Below are 19,395 nucleotides of genomic sequence, written 5' to 3'. Positions count from 1 at the left end.
GCGATATTTGGAGTAATCTTTGGCAAATTCATTCTTATATGGATGTCATGTGTCATTGGATAGGTGACAATTGGACCATTCAAAAAAAACTTATTGCATTCCGAGTTTTTTATGAAAGACATTCGGCTCATAATATTTATAGAATAATTAGGCAAATTTTAGAAGAATATACTTTGATAAATAAAGTATTTTCAATTGGTTTTGATAATGCCGCCGCAAATACCGCTTCTATTCCCGAATTAAAAAATATTTGCAAACCCATTTTTGGCGGAAAATTTTTTCACATTAAATGTGCTTGCCATGTTTTAAATTTATGTGTACAAGATGGTTTACGAACTCTTGACACTTCTCTCGCCCCAATAAAAGATGCAATTAAATTTTTATGGAGTCGTTCCCATTTTATGAAATTATGGGGAAAATTTTGTAAACAACATGGCCGAAGGACAAGAAGATTTCCAAAAGATATTCCAACTCGTTGGAATTCTACGTACAAGTTGTTTCGGCAAACTTTTGATTACAAAGATTTATTATGTATGTTTATCTCATAAAATATTCTCGAAATTATTTTACTTCCTCAACATTGGGACGTTTGCAAAAAAAATTTAGATTTTTTGAAAATTTTTAATGATGCTATTAAGACTTTATCTAGTATTTATTATCCTACTACACATTTATTTTTAATAGAGTATGTTAATATTGGTAGTGTTTTTAGTAAATATGAAAATGATACTAAATTAGCTCGAACTATTTTAGTAATGCGAGAAAAATGGTTGCATTATTATTTGCAAATTCCTCTTGTCTATTTAGTTGGTATTGTTTTTGATCAACGTATTAAATTAGACGGTTTACTAAATTATTTGAATGTGTATTATCATGATTGTTTACATTTGGAAGATTCAATAGATATTTCAAATATACAAGGAGATATTAAAGAATCTATAGTGGTATTATATGGAGAATTTTGTAGTAGATATGGTTTAAGTGATTCCGGATCTTTATAATCTACTGTCTCACGTAGCGAAGGTAGTAGTTCACTTAGTAGAGGGTATAATATGCTCAAGAGTATGCAAAAATAAAAAATAAAAAGGGGCAACATGTAGTATTTCTGAATTAGAAAAATATTTAACCACTCAATTTGAATTTCGTGATGCGTAACATAGTACAAATTTCGAAATCCTAAAGTGATGGAAGAGTCACCAAATTAATTACCCAGTTCTCGCCCTCATCGCTCGCTAGATATTAGCAACCTCTTCTTCAACGGTTGCAGTTGAACAAGCATTTAGCGCTGGAGGATTAGTTTTGGACTCTCGCCGTTCAAGATTAAGCCCGGAGTCTGTGGAATCTCAAGCTTGTGTCGACGATTAGACGAGGACGAAATTTCGACACCAAGAGCTGGATCGAGAACACGAATTTTTTAGCGATGATATTGGAGATACCACCGCCACGGGTAGCGACGATTGACGATGAGGTAAGTTGAGGTTATCAAAGGTAAAAGAACTACATGGGCTTTGATTTTTCTATCCCCAAGAAGATATGTATGCGCTTAATGATAATTTATTAAGTTCAAACCCATTCCTCCTCTCTCTCTCTTTTCTCCACATTTTATTACAATGTACAATTTGATTATTTTTTATAATTTATAATTTATTATGTTTATTTTATAATTTATTATTTATTATTTTAAAAATTAAAATTAAAACAGGAACCGAAAGGAATCGGCCCGGGAACCGACCCAGAACCGCCGATTCCGAACCAGAACCGGAACCGGCCCGGAACCGGAACCAAAATTCTCAAGGGCCGGTTCCGGTTCCACCTTTTCGTGGAACCGGAACCGGCCATCTATAGGTCACGCGACCTCGGCGAGAGCTACTATTGCCAGATTTGGCTCGTTGGCATCCGGCCGTCACACTGCTGGTTGCTTAGCTTCAATGTTCTTTTTTTTTAATATGAAAATTATCACTAAAGTCTTTTACAAACGTAGATTTTCCAAACGTAGATTTTCCAAAGAACATTTAAACCAAAGTTGTTTTCCAATGCACTTTCAAATTATGCTTCCGTAAATACTGTCTGTATTTCAAGAAAAATTCCTTAACCTAAAGCGCTTTGCTTTTTCCAATAAGCCGAACCAAAAGCTGCCTACTACAACACCTTTATGATTATTACTCAGGACTTAAGTCAATCATTTTTTTTTTCAAACTTTTAATTGAAAGGTTGGAGTCTCACAATCACTAGTCAATATGTTGTTCTCTCATGCCTTAACCTGTTCCCATGCAATAGTTAGGAATTCTACCTCCTTTATCACTGAGCAGTCATTTAGGGGCCTTGCAGTCAATGATATATATAATATTCTATAAGCCTGATGCACATTGCACGGGATTAACGCAATGTTAACAATGATGCGGATACAACTGCTAATCAATATCTTAGTAGACTGTCAAACGCTTTCAAGATACATTCAAACGCTTTCAATACATCTCCAAGGACCAACCCTCCATTCAGCAACTTCTGTATAGAAAGAAAATAGATGGTTTCTTTCCAGAGGATTTAAAGAATCTGCTGGCTTCTCTGCTTGTGAATCAAACATAAGGAATTTATATTCTCTTTGGAGAATGACATATTTTCGCCCTGGAACCGGCCAATTGGTTCTACTTACCAAAAGATATGATCAGTATTGCGGAATTTTATCCCTTTTCAAGTTGATTTTTCCGCTGGATTAGTAGTTGGCTCAGCAGTCGGTGAGGAGGAAGTTTGCTCCGTCGACGGCAGAATCTGATAGTGGACAATGAACTGAGTCTCAGATTCTCACTGGAGCCTGCGGCAGCTGAATCTTCGCTCCGACGACAAGCCGGAGCAGACAAGCTCAGGTGGCCGCCATGGAATTTTTGGCTCAGAGAGCGAACCAGATTGTTTTAGTCATTTCACTTTTCTGCTTTCACTTCGGGAAAGATTTTCTCTCGTCCATATGTGCCTTTTCCTTCATTCTTTTCACTAACGGTGGTTTCTTGCTTTCTTTCAGCTTCACATGATCCATGTAAACGCATTCAACACCTACACATAAGAACAGAACAACATCTAAGATACCTACCGAATCATATAGCATAACATGTCATGCTCTAAAGCCAAGACAAGGGAAAGAGTTGGCCCTCCATTAAGAGAAGAAAAGAGCCTCAAAAGTAACCATAGATTGCAAAAGGCCAACACAAACTGGTGACGAGGTCTCAGAGTAAAGAAACTATAGAAAAATATGTTCCTAAACCAGCTATCTCCAGAGAAAAACAACTTCACCAAAACTTGTAAATCCCGGCCAATATATAATGCCAAAAGAACACTACGCAAAAATCCCCATGTCGAACCGCCCCTCCTAAGTGTGACAGGATAAGGAGTGAGTGCTATTTATGTCTGCTGGGGTGTCCAGTGGGCCTAGTCATGACTTCACTATGGTTTTTAAGGTCAAGACTTTATCTTGGAAAGATTCTAGAGACCGGGGGACCTAGGACCACTTGCTAGTCATGTCAGTTGATCAATTATTTCGTTCTGGAAGTCCAGTCCTGGCGACTAAACTCGTAATTTGGTCTCTAGAAGTTGTCGTGACCTTGTTGGATATTTCAATAGTTTTGAAATATTATTTTATAATGATTTTGATAAAATTATGACGGCAACGATTAACCATCAATCTTTCCTACAGTCGGTTTTCTAACGGTCGTATAACGGTTTTCTAACTGTCAGATTTTCAATAGACATATAACGACTTTTCTAACGGTTAGTTTTCTAATCATTCACTAATGGTCTTGTAACGATTTTCTTAACGGTTCTTTCTTAATGGCTATTTTTTAACGGCTCTTTTTGTTTGAATATAAATTCACAAATCACAATTACCAAAGTGTGTCTCAAAAAATTACAAGAGAGAATTTTCACTTCTTTGGTTTCTCTTCTTCACTGGGTTATACACATAACGTTGTTCCTGTTCTTTCTAATATTCAGTGGAGAATATAAAAAAAGGTATGTCATATCTTGAGAGGATAGCCGCGTAAAACCTTACGCACCAAGTTTTGTACTACGAGGGGCGAAATTATTTTTAAGAACAGTACTTGCACGCCTCAAATAATTTGTTCTTATTTTCTCGTCTTTTCAAATATATTTCCTACGATTATTAATTTTATATGTTATCTAACATTTTTCCAACAAATCTACCTCTAGAAATCAACTTCCAGCGACCAATTTTTTTTAATATAAAACACAAAAGAATGTCAACAGTCGGATCCATCGACTAATCTCTCACCCCATGTCATGTACATAGGCCACGTTCATCCTCGTAGCAAGGCTCAGAATCAAGTTTTCTCCCTTTGTTAGTATAGGTCGCCAGCTATTATTAGCAAGTGGTTCAGCCCACACAAGATATCCTGAAAAGCAATAACCCACTGCCCCATCTCATTGTTCCACTTACTAACAAGGGTAGAATGTATCAATTCCACTTTCAATGGACCATATGATCCATAAAACTCCACTCTTCCACCAGAGAGAGTGGAACCAAGTATTTTTTTTATCAGTGGCTGGAACAAGATATTGGTCAAATTTGGAGGCTTGAACGAACTTCTTAATGTCCAGAGATCTTTGGGGTCTAACTAATTGCTTTACTTTTCGAGAAAAGGTATATATAAGAGGTTATAGATAAATAGGGATATCGATGAATGGGACCTTTTGTTCTTCGGGAAAATATTTGATTTATTAGAGATAATTTACTTTTAAAAATCTTTTTCTTTCACAGCTCCGACTTTAAAAAATAATAATTTAGAGGCATCTGATATTCGAGTGGAGGTTGGAGAAGAGATGAGTTCTTTTTAAGTGAAAATAACAATAACAATAATCAAATAAGAGAAGTTCTTAACCATCTCACATTCTATTCGCCAATCATATCTACATAAGCACATTTTCCTCTTATGCTCCGAGAAAAATAAATCATTTATAAAATATTTTTCTAAAAAATATCTCATATATCGGGAAAATTATCAAAAAAAGTCCTAAATATATTGCAATTGTGTCAATTCAGTCCTAAATCTTTTGCAATTGAGTCATTTCGGTCCATCCGGCAAATTCCGACCTACCAGCACTAACGTGGACACCGGCCGGCCGACACCGACCGGGACGCCGACCGGCCAACAATCGAATATTTTAATTTTTTTTGAATTGTTTATGATTTTTTTTATAATTTTTATGTTGTTTTCCTTTTCTTTTCCCTTTTTTTCTGCCCCCTCCCCTCCCCTCTAGCCGGTCGCCATAGTCTAGCAACCGGCCAACCGAGCCTCGCTCAGCCATGGCGGGGGTCGACCTCGCCGTCGTCGAGCGAGGCAGCGACCGCGAGCTCAACCCCCGCCATGGCCGGGCAAGGTTTGACATCGCAAGCCCAAATCTAGGCCCGTGAGATCGAGCCTCACCATGGCCGAGCAAGGTCGAGCCTCGCCTGGCCATGGCGGGGCTCGACCTCATCGTCGTTGCCTCGCCCTACAACAGCGAGGTCGGCCTTGCCATGGACGATGGGGTGAAAAAAAAAAGGAAAAAGAAAAAGAAACAAGAAACAAGAAAATAACATAACATAAAAGCTATAAAAGAAAATCATTAAAAATTCAAAAAAATATTAAAATATTCGATCGCCGGCTAACCGGCGTCCACGTCAACATCACCTGGCCAAAATTCACCAAATAGACTGAAATGGTACAATTGCAAAAGGTTTAGGAATGAATTGGCCAAAAAAAAAAGATTTAGAACCGAATTGGCACAATTACAATAAGTTTAGTACTTTTTTTGGTAATTTTTCCCTCTTGTATCACTTCAAAAAATGAATGCACAGAAATATTTTTACTGTCCAAGAAAATATTTAGGCATGTATTGTTTTCCAATAATGAAAGCACTTTCACTTGACTAATTATTTCAAACAATAAAAGCGATTATTTTTAGGAAAATATTTTCCAAGTCTTTCATTTTTACGCTACTGTGTATGGTAACGTTTCTTATCCCGGAACAAATTTTGGAACAGAAACACTTTTTCTGTTTCTATTCTCGGCAACGATTTTTGGGAATAGAAACGCGTTTGATAATTACATAAAGTCTCCGTTCCTGGAACAAAAGAAAAAAGAAAATAAACGTGTTTGGTAACTGCAAAAAATTGTTCCTAATTTTTTCATTTAATTAAGGGGACTATTTATATTAAAATTAAGATGTCTTTATCTTTTTAACTTACTAAATCAAATTAAATCTTGTTTGTTCAATTTACTAAATCAAATTAGACCAATATATGTATAAGTAATTTATGCACAATTTATCAAATTACAATATGGACGAGATCAACTACAAAAAAAACTAAAAGAGAAGATGAATTGGAATTGGATAACGAGAACATCAAATATGTTTTCTATAGATAGGAAAATTACAATTATGAGTCACACATAAATGTTCCCAAGTAGTTAAAAATATGATTACCTTTAAATGGGGATCCCTAGAAAACTATTAATTACATTTTGAATGAAATCGGGGACTAAAATAAAAAAAAAAATATTTGTGCATTTAGGTCCTTTTAGTCCAATTGTGCAATTTTTCCAAACAAGAGGACTGAAATGAGATGCAGGGTATTAAAGTCTCATGTCATGACTTTAAAAGTAAAAACCTTTGGCTAAAATGATTTAAAATGAAATTTTTTAGTCAATTTAGGATTATGTTCAATGAAGAGGCATGTGGTCCCAAACTGAATTTTTAAAATTGTAAGAGTTCAAAATGAAAAAAGAATTAAAATAAAAATATGGACTATTTTTTCTCATTTTTATGACCATGAATACTATTTTTCCTGATTTTCGGTTATTTTTATAATTAAAATAAATCCGAAAATGTCAAAAATTACGAAAAATATTTTTTTTGTTCAAAATTGGTTCCTAAGGTAGGCCAAAGCTTCCAAGGTTGATTTTGTAATTTTATGAATTATTTTTGGTATTTTTAATTAATTTTCTAAAATAAAATGATCAAGAATTAGATGTCAACATCGTACAAGAACAAAAGAGAAGATATTGTATTCAAAAACAAAATTGTTCCTAATTGTTTCTAAAAACTGTTCCAAATATGTTTCTAAAAAGTATTCCAGGAACACAGAAACAAGTTTTTTTTATTGTTTGTTTCAGCTCCAAAAGTGTTTTTATTTTTCAAAGGAGTTCCCGGAACACTTTGGGAACACTTTTTTTTCCATACGCGTTTCTGTTCTCAAAGTGTTCATACGCGTTTCTATTTTCAAAGTGTTCCGGGAACACTTTGGGAATAGAAACACTTTTTCTGGAGCGTTATCATACGCAACCTAAACTAACGGAGCCTAAGAAAACGAACCCCTTTCACTCCCTTTGTCGAAATGACTTTCGACGATGCACTCGTATTGGTCCCGCCACGATCGTAACTCTCGTGGCTCCTGCGCACGCTTGAGTTCCCATCGGCGGCTCTTGTTTCTTTTGGTTTTGGTTCCCTTGTAAGCATTAATCTTATTTCTCTATGCGGAAATTTTGTTAAAACAATGATAGATCATGAAGATCTATTCAAGCCTGCATCGATTTAGATTTTTGGTGTCACAAAATAAAAAATTAAGATTAGTATATCACGGTATGCATAGTTCAAAAAAATTTGTGCCTTTTTTCTTATTCAATCATAGACCTATCAAAATGGATTTAAAACTCATTTGGTAACCCGCAAAGTATTTAAGTAGGTCGTAATAAACTTAGCAAATCAGCATATAAGATAACCCATTTAAGAGGCCAAAATATATGGGCTATAAATAGATCAATTGTGAACCTATTTATAATCCACTTAAGGTAACTCACTTAAAAGGCACATACCCTTTCTTTCACTTTTCTTTCTACTTTCTTTTTCTTTCTTCTACTTTTCTTTTTCTTTTTCTTTTTTTCCCACATAGCCAGGGAGGGCGCCTGCCAACCCTCGCCCACAGCTGGCCTTGCTAGCAACCGGGACCTCTAGGACTCCAGCAATGTTTGGCCTCCGATGCCCCACCAAAGTTGGTCATCTTGGTGGCGATCGGCCTCTGGCGCACGGAGGCGACGAGGGTGTTGTCCGGGGATTTCGCCAGGGCAAACAACTTAACATGGTATTCGTGGTCATTACTGTTCGAGCGAGCAAGGCAAAGCCTCTCGTGGTGCTCCAACGCTTGGAATCAGGACCTAGTCATCAAGGCCCCGGTCACTAGGAGGCAGAGCCCCTCCCCCACCCACCCGATTCAGTCCACCATCACGAATCAACACGCAATCCCACAAGCTTGTTTTCACTTCTTCTCTTATTTCCGCTACCAATGTCACACCAAGTAAAGCATGCTCTCCAGCACAGCACCCCCCACAAACAATTATAAGTCTCCATCCAAAAGTACGAATTTCCAGTTAAAATATTTCGTTTCGCATTTGAAAAAGGAAAAGAACAGATGAATTTCAGCAAGTTCAAAATCATTCTGCTCGTTCTCACGGCGTTGCGAGCCACTTCGGTGTAGAGGCGGTGCGGGCTTTGCAAAGGATTTCGCGAGGGAAAACAACCTATTGACATACTCGTCAGCTGCTTACGAGAGGTCAAGATACACCATGGCTTCCTAGTTTGAGTACCTAGCTTCCGCCAAGTCCGAGGGGCCCGGTTGGTATACCGCAATACAGAAATTAGCATACAAACGTTTTTCTCGCATGTGGTCGGGGAGGGTCGGGCAGCCCTTGCCTGCTACCGGCAATGGTTGGCCAGCATGCTCGCCGGTCTTTGAAGAAAATAAAGAAAACAATCAAATAATCAAAAATTCAATTTTTTAAAAGAAATAAAAATGAAAAATATAAAAATTATCCATAATGATTTTGTAATATGATTTTTTTAAGCATATAAGAAATAAGTTTTCTTAGATTGGATTAATTTATAAGTGTTTTAGTAATATGTGTCCGAGTCAAGTAATTTGCACTACGTATAAATGGGTTATAAATGGATGAATGGGTCAATTTAGATCAAACCATTTATGAACCGATCCAAATCCGATTCAATCTACCCGTTTAACAGGTCTATTCAATCAAAACTCATCAAGTAAAGCTAGACTCTTGGGAAAGTAACATGATGTTGTAAGCAGGGCGTGTCCACAACACCTAATGCGCTGGCCGTCCGTTGAAATCTCCATCGCGGCGCTGCACAAAATGGTCGATCAATCCTGGTCTGGAAACCTTAGAAACTGCCAAAAAAAAAAACCCCCAATCGCCTCTAACTTCTAGTCTTGCCATTAGTAACTTCCTGCTTAAAACAAAAAACAAAACAGGCATGATGTAACTAATAAGCAAATTCAACTTATTCTCGGCGAGATACAAGTACATGACACAATCACTACAACGGCTGCAAAGATTTGACATTGAGCAGCGACACCAAAAAGCAACAAAAACCGAAAAACGAAGATCACAGCAAATCAGTTAGTCCTTGGACCTCAATGGCAGAAAATGTTATCACCTCAAAGAATTAAGCTGTTCTTATTGCCACAAGATGTGTGAAGAATGTGAGCGGTGAAAACAAAAGGTACCTACCATTCTAGTAATAAACAATTGAGTCTTGTGTTCCTTCCCACATATTGGGTTGGCTATTAAGACATTGTACAAAATTGGGTTTGATTCCCGCAACTTTCGTGACGAGCAAAAATTTGGGCAAAGCAATGTAAACAGACTGATCACTTTTCTGCAGCCGCTTCTTTCCCGAAAGCCAGGTCGAATATCCGACTATAGTCATCAACAAAATGTACATCAAGGCCTTCTTTCACATTGGATGCAAGCTCATCATAATCCCTTCTGTTCGCTGAAGGGAATATTATGGTTTTGACATCGCTCCTCCGAGCTGCTATAGTTTTTTCTTTTACCTGATAAACCACAATGAAAAACACTGTGAATTCAATATATCCAAAAACCAAGTAATGAAAATTATTTGACAATTGCATGCCAAAGATAAAAACGACACTGACACTTATACAGGACATACCCCGCCAATGGGAAGAATCCTCCCCGTGAGCGTTACTTCACCAGTCATCGCAAGGTCCTTCTTGACAGGCTTCTTCAAGGCAAGCGACAGCATGGACGTGATCATTGTACAACCAGCACTCGGCCCATCTTTTGGGGTAGCCCCGGCAGGAACATGGAGATGAAGCTTGGAATTGGCAAAGAAGGGGTTGTCCGGTTCTTTCTCAAGCAAAATAGCCCTTGCAACAGTGTGAGCAATCTGGGCACTTTCTTTCATGACATCCCCAAGCTGTCCAGTGACATGGAGGGCCCCTTTTCCCTCACCCTGCTCGACCTGAGTAGTTTCTATATATAAGGTGGAGCCACCCATTGCAGTCCATGCAAGACCCATTACAACTCCTACTGGTGTCTGGTCATAGATTCGTTCCGCATGGAAAACAGGTTTGCCAACAAAATCTGATAAATTTGATGTGTCCACCTGAATCTTTTCTGAATTCTCTATTGCTTCACTTTTTTGGTTTTCCTCGGCATCAGTGAGACACTGTCAAGGATCATTTAACGAAGTACACATGTGCATTATGAATACAGGGTTGAATAGATAATCAAAAAACAAACTTTTAAGTAAAATCACATGCTGAAAAGTAAGATTCAAGTGACATCATTTTGCTCCGAAAATTTTCCCTTTAAATTAAAAATAGTCCAACCACTTTTTTGCACGCATGTCTATCTATGTGAAATAGGGAATTCGAGAAGAAAAAATTGATAAATATAATTTCCTATTACTTGGTTTGCTTTGGTTTTAGGGAAACAAATTGAAACCGATATATTTACTTTGCTTTTGGTTTGACATTTTCCTTATTGGCTTCAAATACTTTCTAATCTATTTTTGTTCTTCATTAGTCTAGTTTACATAATTCTGTTCTACAGTTACCAACCGTACTATTACTGATTACTGCAGTGAGCAAAAGCTAGAACCCCCACTTGTATGTTAAGCCTTTCAAACTGGACAACAACATTTGTACCTTTGGACAAAACAATTTGAACAGAAGCTAAAACAAATCAAACTGAAACATTTCGTTTCGCTGAGATCTATTTTTCATGTGTTAAGTTTAATTTTGTTCAAAATTTAGTTGGTTCTGGTTTGAGGAACACAGCAAAACCAATTTTCTGGATCAACAGATTAATTTCTTATACATATAAATATGCTCATTTTGTTCAAAATTTAGTTGGTTCTGGTTTGAGGAACACTGCAAAACCAATTTTCTGGATCAACAGAGTAATTTCTTTAATCGGTACCTTTGTTTCTGTAAGTTGATCAGCTGGCTGCTGAGCATGGTCCGCAGCTTCATTAGAAATTCCCAGAGCTTGTTCGTGACCACTTCTTTCATCTGACTGGGCTCCCGTGTGAGCATTATTCTCAATTTCCTGTTTACCTGATTCATCAACACATTCTACATTTGTTTCACTGGGTTCCACTACCTGTGCTGCAGCCTGGACAGGTTTCGCGAGCTCTCCTCGCCGTACAAGTTGCAGAGCAATCTGCCAGATTAAGTTATTGTGGTCACAGAACTAATGTAGTGAAGTCAATTGCCCAATAAACAAAAACATCGTACTCAGCAACATTTTGAGCAACATGACTATAAAGCAACTGTCCAGCTTTCTGCTTAATTTATGAGTGAGGACAGCTATCTGATAATAGTTTTAGGAAGATCATATTGTCAAACAAATTCAGAACACACCTTCCGGTAGATCTTCTCTATTTGTTTCTGCAGATTCCGAACCCCTGCTTCTCGACAGTAGTTTTCTATTAGAGCAAGAAGAGCCGCATCAGTCACTTCAACCTGGAAGAGAATAGGCTTTCCAATTACTCACAACAAATACAACACCTTAATTCATTGTTCAAGATACCTTGACACCTTGACCATTAATGCTCAGTGAGCTCAAGACAGCCCTTAGAGAAAAGCTATCTAGAATCATTGATCATACAAACAGAGCATCTTTAATCTCCCAACTCAAGTACAATATTCATAAAACAAATTTTATAAAACCTTATGACCTTGATTTTGAAGCATGTTTGTGTTGTAATACATATTCTCTCCATTCCAATGCTTAATTACCCATGCAGAGACCAACCTGCTCAGGCTTGATGCCACATGCTTCTCGAGTAGACTTCTCCAAATAATCTCTGGCAATATGCACCTTCTCATCTGTAATGTACCCAGCAATTGCTATGACCTCCATCCGGTCCAAGAGAGGGTTGGGTATCATTTCCACCACATTGGCAGTACAAACAAACAACACCTGCATACACAAATAATAATAACCCAAAGGGAAGCTCAAATAAGTGAATAACACATAAGCATAGGTAGCTATTATCACCCATGAACAACACAAGCATGAAAGTCAAAAAAGATAAAATCCAACGTCCTAAAAAATAAACACAGAATAATGCACGCTCCAACTAAACAATGCAAACTAGTACTTTTAGCAGCATGAGAACTAACCTTTGAAAGGTCAATCGGGACATCAAGATAGTGGTCCAGAAAATTAGCATTCTGCTCTGGGTCAAGAAGTTCTAACAAAGCACTGGCTGGATCTCCAGCATGTCCTCTTCCCAACTGCAATGAACCACAAACTCGTTCAACAATCTGAAGTCATCTACTGCAATATTTGCAATATCCATCTTGGGCCTCATTCCGGAACCACAAAATGGTACCAAAGCTGAAATTTGATCCCGGAATTGATTTCCTAAGATTCTTTACAATGAAGACCGGAAGGTCGAGAAGGTGCCTTGGATGTCGACCGACAGTTAAGAGAGGGAGGTTATAAGGTCTAAGTTAAGCTCTCTACTAAGAATGTATAGTGGCCTGAGAAGTCATTGCCCGTACCTTGTCAATCTCATCAATAAGGACAAGAGGATTGGCTGTTCCAACATTCTTGAGACACTGCACCATCTTCCCTGGCATTGCCCCGATATATGTTCGACGATGCCCCTGAAAGCCAACTCAGGAAATATACTTAGGTGTGCCTTTGCAATAGTCCTGTTATTAGAGATGCTGATGCTTCAAATAACAATGTACAAGAGAAATTACCTTGATTTCAGCGACATCAGCTAGTCCTCCAACAGAAAAGCGAAAGAACTTTCTATCCAAGGCACGTGCAATAGAGCGACCTATACTAGTTTTACCCACTCCAGGTGGACCAGATAGACAAATTATTTTACCTGGGTTTAGAACCAGATATCAGGAATGGTGGTGCCCTCGAGCCATTTAAACCCACGAAAACAGAAGTAAAACAAAAGTGAAGTCACCAGGCAAATAGGAGTGCCACGTAAAGCATACATAGCCAAGGCGGAGATGAAAGCATGAACATACAAAATCATAGCAGATTGTCTCTTTATGTTTGACAAGTCCAATCGCTCAGAAGTTTTCACAATGACAGCAGTAGACATGCCAAAGTTTACACTTGAAGAAAAGGTCCAATGCATAAGGCATGCAGGCGCAGACACAAAGTTGCACATATGAATTATTAATGCGTCCACTTGCACATCATCTAGAATCTTCTCCTAATTAGTAGTGGACTGATACCCACTTATTATATATACACAAATTACTAGATAAAGATAATTTGAATTAACACTCAACATGCAATTTCCAGGTTTTTTCACCCGTGGGAAGCGCATAGAGCTGGCATGTGATTAGTATGATAAATGGATCAGCAAAAGTCAAATAAAATGGCAGCTAATCTAATAATGAGATGATCAGAATACCAAATAAATTGTCAATGATCAGCTCACACCCTCTAAACTGTAATCCTATCCACAAAGAACGAAAATGAAAACCAAAAGAACCAAAGAGCAGCTACATTGTAGCCCTTGTAGAAAGTGTAGTTTTCGTCAGTACAATGTCTGTGATAACAAAGCACTTAACAGTGGATCCCCTATATAATAAACACAGGTACTTCCAACAAAGACAGATATTTGCAAACCTCTGAGATCACGGAGCACTTAGCGTTGGATCCCCTATCTAATGAACACAGGTACTTCCAATAAAGACAGATATTGCCACCATGTAACGGGCCAATGAGCGCATTCACATCAATATATACCATGCAATAATTGATCAACAATGTAACATCAACTCAATATCAGTGCATGTACAAGTCAAATAGAGGAACAACCAAGTTTTACTCACCTTGGGAGGTTCCTCTAAGTTTTCCAACAGCAATGAACTCCAATATCCTTTCCTTGACATCAGTCAATCCGTAATGATCTTCATCAAGAATTTTTTGCGCTCGAAGTACATCAAAGTTCTCATCACTGGTTGAATATGAAAATTACACAAACGTGTGAAAAGAATCAACAGATCCAAAGTAAACGGTACATGGCCAATCTGGCAGCCAAAACATAAACCAACAGATTAAAATATTCTTTGTCAAACCATCAGTAATTTTCTTATCATACAGCAGGAAATTAATATACATGAGCCACCAGATACAAGTACCAGTGGAATCCACATGAAAGTAGACAAGCATTAAAGAATGCAACCCCATCCAATATAATATCCGTCCTTGTTGAAAAAGCCAACAGGAAAGACACTGAAGAGATTGAGTTTGTCAATCCATTGAAAGCCAGATGCCAGTAACTAAGCAATAATCACCCTTAATAGCTATAACATGGTAAATCTATGGTTCTAATTGAGAAACCACATTCACTATATGTAGATTGACTTGCAATCCCCCACCACAATAATTTGCTTTACATAATATTCATAAACAGGACAACCTAGTTAAAAAGAACATTAACAAAATCATTTTTAATCAATCTCAAAAATGTGGACAAACTCACAGACCTGTAATTTCCCCATGGCAGTGCAGTCAACCAATCCAGATAATTCCGAGTCACATTAAATTCACTTGAACTAGCCTCTAGTAGCTGCAATTTTGTAAGCTCTTCTTCAATAACTTGCAAAACGTGAGCTGGGATTTTATCCTTGTTGGGTTCAATTCTCTCACGAAATTTTGCTGCAGCAAGTGAACAGAAACAAATGATAGACTGCACATCTTCTTGAAAACAAAGGGAAAAAAGAACAAAGTCTTCCCCTTATCCAACTCCAAACAAGAAGGCTTCAAATAAGACCGGATTCCAGTATACTTAAAGAGCAAGTGCAACCTACAGCATCTCTAGCCAGTACAAAATTGGAAGATTTTACATGAGGAGCCAGTTATTGAGTAATATCTTCGCGATCAAGGCAGTCCATGGGACCATTGTGGTACTTAATTAATAAGACGGTCCTCATTATCACTGACGGTCTGAATGTCAAGCATAGAATTGCCCAAACATTAACCATAAAGGTCCTTTTGCATATGTTTTTCCTTTCAAGTGAATCTTCGTTAATCTCATGAAAAAAAAAAAAGGAAAGAAATCCGTTGTACATGGTCAGACTTTCTCAAATTCTTGCAAACTAATTACCAAAAAGCAATACTAAAAACATTTGAAACGTCAACCCTGTCATATGTAATAAATTTGGGCTTGCTAAAATCCATTTCATGGCATGAAAATGTCAGCACAACACAAGTTGAACTTGGTTGTATAACTAGAACCAATATACTTTTGGACCCTAGTAAAAAAGGTCCTCCTCGAATAGGTCTTTAGTACATAATTGAGATAGGGCTAACCTGAAAGTGCTGTCTTGTCATCTGTCTCCAGACCAAGTTCCTGGAACAGGGATGTAAATTCAGTACCAAAAACCAAAAAGGAGGAGGAAACCGAAAAAGAAAAAATAGAACACAACTAAACCAGCCTCACATGCTGCTGATTGCCTCAGGACCTCAACGCAGGTATCCTTCATTAGAACATTAAGGAGCCTGGTTATAAGAAGATAAACAGGTTTAAGATGAAGTTACCTTTTTTATAGCCTTTAGCTGCTCATTCAACAAATAACGTCGCTGCTCACCACTTATCTTTTCCTCTATAGCCTTTGCAATTGATTCCTATGCATGTGCCAAGCAAATGAAAGATATCATTATATGTACTTCAATTTATTTTCTGCTGATAAGGGATTTTGGATATGCTTGAAGGACCCAACTAGCAACATCAATGTCAGCGATCTATCTGACCCCTTACTATGAGTCATCTGACTCCTCATTGAACAGATAATAGGATGAAGTTTCAATTCTCAACACAAGTGACTGACTTTGCATTGTCATTCACCCTAACTAGAAAATTACACTAAAACCCAAAAAAAAAAAAAAAAATAACAGAAGTACCTGGATTTTGCTAATTTCCAGTTCTTTCTTCACAAGCTCCAGGGTGAGTTTTAAACGTTTATACACCTGGTATGGCAACATATTACAGACAAATAAATCAATGAAAGATCACGACCATGCAGGAATAAATACCATAAAGCATACATACATCTAGCTCTTCAAGCACCGCCAAGCATTGTAATTTGTTGGCCCCAGATATAGCAGCTCCAAAGTCTGCTAATCTTGCATAATTAAATTCACCTATATGCTGCAGATACAAAGGGGGAAGAGGATGTTACTATGACGGAATACAGAAGAGCATGCGATCAAAATTAAGTACTCTATGGTACCAAAGTCATAATCACTACAGGAAAAAAGGGAACAATAAGCGCAACAAAGATAACTGGTCAATGGATTTGCCTTCCCCGACAAGTATACTTTTCAAACTAAGAAAGAGTAATAATGCAGAATATGTACACGGAGAAATAAACTACAAGAAGGAAGGACTATAGTACAAGCAGGAGGAAGAAAACGAACCTGCTGATATGTTTGAACATGATCTCTCCAGAGATTGCTTGTTTTCAGAACGTCTCTGAGGGTTGATATAACCTCAAAAGATGTAGCTTTTATTACATCATCCTCCTTGTCAAATGGTAATTCCTGTAATGGAAATGGGAAAGAAATATTGGATATAGTCAGATTTTTACCTACCAATGTTTCTCACTGGGATTAGTTGACCCAACCAAAATCAGAAGATCAAAAAGTTAAAACATGCCTTGAGATGGTCAACTTTGACAGTGAGGGGATCCTCGCTAACCTACACCAGAATCCAGAAAGAATTATTCAACTGTGACAGAGAATCATTAAACCTAAGAATAAAAAACCAGCAGCTTTTATAAGCTAAAAAGTGATATAGGAAACATCATTTGAAAACATGCAGGAAAGAATATTGGTGAATTTTGATGAAAAAACTCACCATCTCAGTCTTTCGCAGTCGTCTATGACCAATAAGAGTCACTTCGTCTCCTATGATTCGTGATATCTGGAGTATTAAGTTATAAGACAGGAGAACAATAAAGTAAATCAACTTACGGTAATACAACATCTAAATAGCATTATATGTGATAATAGGATCAAGCACCTGGGCAAGCGTACCAACTTCATGAAGGCGATCATATAACTCTTTTCCTTTGAGGTCATGAATGCTTTTGTCTGATTCTGAGGCAGCACTCAAACTAGGATCAACACCAGGTTCATCTTTCAGGAGGAAAGCACCGCAATATGGGGCTTGCCTTTTCCGGCACTCCTGCAGAGCTGCCAATAACTTGGGATCCTGCATAATTTTGTTATTCTGTCAAGATTGCAACATCTGATGAAGCTATTAAACAAGGTCATCAACAAAACAGAAGATCTTCACCTTGAAAAATATGAAAATTCATGGGCAAAAAAATCTTACACAAAAGTTGATGCATGTTGAACTATCCAACTATTAATAACCAGTGTTCAACCCGAAAAATGCTCGAAATCCAAAATGCTTTTCAGCGACTTCATAAATAAGTGAAGCCAGGGGTAGTTTTAGATGACCTCTTTCTTTCAAGAGCACATATAGTGACAAAAGGTCATAGCTTACCAATGGTGTGTTATTGACATGTAGCACCAAATCTAAGCAAAGCATAACTTGTAAGATAAATTGCGAAAACACCTGCTACCAAGTATTACATTGATGTACTCTGCAAACTAAGAAAAGGAGATGGTGAGACACTTTAGTCTGCTCTACCTTTACATATATCGGCATGTAAAATCCAGGAAATAATGGCCGATGAGGCAATGGTAATGCCAAAACCTGCAACACAAAGAAAAATCATAATACCTGATGAGTTGAAGTTGATCACACATTCATGTTTACAGCAGCAATTCAGAGTTATTTCATAATCTACTTAGAATTGCAGCGCATGTCTGTAACTGACTCAAAAGAAAAATTAAACCAATGGCACAACAGAGTACTCTAAACAGCAAGACGAAAACTATAAGGAGAAGGTTTTCTTTGAAGGAAGTCCGAATTAGTCAAACATCAAAACTGCATGAACACAGCTATGATGGGACCTCTAATGCCAATCTATCCACACAAGCACTTAAGCAAATCGCAGGAAAAGAAAAAGATGAGCTTCCTTAAAACATGGCTTGCCACCATGAATAGCAAATCCACTTCTGAATCCACACTGTCAACAGGAAATAGATTCCACCGAAATTATCAGAACAACAGGACTTGCCAGGACAAAAACAGCACTCTCTATAGCATAATTGGTCAATTAGCACGTATCTCTCACTCTCATTCTCCTTGATATCAACCAAATCTCTCTTGCTACCACCAAAATGAAAGCTGAAAGGAAGCTTCTCTCGTATCAACTTTGTAACACAAAAACTTTAACCTCATGAAAAGCAAGATGCAACTACTTCCCAATTACTTGTTTCTTAACTTTCAGAAGAAATGTTATCATTTCCCGAGGTCTTCAGCACCACATTGGGCTAACTTTCACGCATTCTAACAACAGAGAACTCAAACATAAGTGGAATTTCAAAAGGTTAGAAACCCGAAGGATGCATCAATTCCCCACATAATACGCGAAGAACGCCGCACCGTCAGATAATCATCAAGTCTCGGATTGGTAGGAATGATCGCGGACACGGATTTCTCCACAGTATCCGTCTCGGAGGCTTTGCCATCGGCCTGTGCCGCAGCCTCGGAGCCATCGTCCCCGGCCGAGTCCGAGCAAAAGAACGCTCTTTGCCCCAAATTAGCGCTTCTCCCACCCAACCCTCTCAACGAACTCAACGCCCTGAGCACTGCACTGCTCGACTCGGTCCCAACTCGGGGGCAGCTCGGCGAGAGAGAACTAATCGCGGTGTGCCGGACTCGCGTCTGGAGGCATGCCGAAGAAGACAAGAGTTTCAACATTGGCGAAGGACGAGGGAAGGTTCTGGCCGCGCAAAAATGGATCTTGGGGCCCGCGAGCCCTAGTTTTGGGCGTGAGGGGACGCCATTGGAGCGGTTCTGCGGAGGAAGAAGAGGGCTTTTGGGCGTTGCAGTTAAGCCCTGCATAAACCCTTGTTTTTAGATAGAGAGAGATAGAGAGAGGGGGTTTTCCGATGACCA

At 38.1% G+C, this 19,395-nt stretch overlaps 1 protein-coding gene across 2 annotated transcripts; it reads right to left on the bottom strand.

Moving 5' to 3' along the window:
- Positions 1-9,432: 9,432 nt before the first annotated feature.
- On the bottom strand, positions 9,433-19,395 carry LOC115751224 (lon protease homolog 1, mitochondrial). 2 transcript variants are annotated; one of them, XM_030689002.2, is made up of 20 exons: positions 18,880-19,393; positions 18,019-18,084; positions 17,383-17,574; positions 17,218-17,283; positions 17,017-17,058; positions 16,779-16,901; positions 16,411-16,509; positions 16,263-16,328; positions 15,900-15,986; positions 15,672-15,711; positions 14,846-15,017; positions 14,189-14,313; positions 13,088-13,218; positions 12,884-12,988; positions 12,500-12,613; positions 12,129-12,296; positions 11,735-11,836; positions 11,292-11,534; positions 10,018-10,536; positions 9,433-9,898 (listed from the first exon to the last, which is right to left on the bottom strand). In XM_030689002.2, exons 1-20 carry the CDS (start codon positions 19,339-19,341, stop codon positions 9,713-9,715), a joined length of 3,108 nt encoding a protein of 1,035 aa, XP_030544862.1. In that variant the 5' UTR covers positions 19,342-19,393; the 3' UTR covers positions 9,433-9,712. The 2 variants fall into 2 exon arrangements, with proteins under 2 accessions (XP_030544862.1, XP_048136558.1); XM_048280601.1 differs by lacking the exon at positions 9,433-9,898 and having other exon boundaries at positions 10,395-10,538; positions 11,293-11,534; positions 18,880-19,395.

Source organism: Rhodamnia argentea, chromosome 6 (genome assembly GCF_020921035.1).
Source record: "Rhodamnia argentea isolate NSW1041297 chromosome 6, ASM2092103v1, whole genome shotgun sequence".
In the NCBI taxonomy this organism is placed as follows: domain Eukaryota; kingdom Viridiplantae; phylum Streptophyta; class Magnoliopsida; order Myrtales; family Myrtaceae; genus Rhodamnia; species Rhodamnia argentea.
This window is presented reverse-complemented; position numbering and strand designations above follow the sequence as displayed.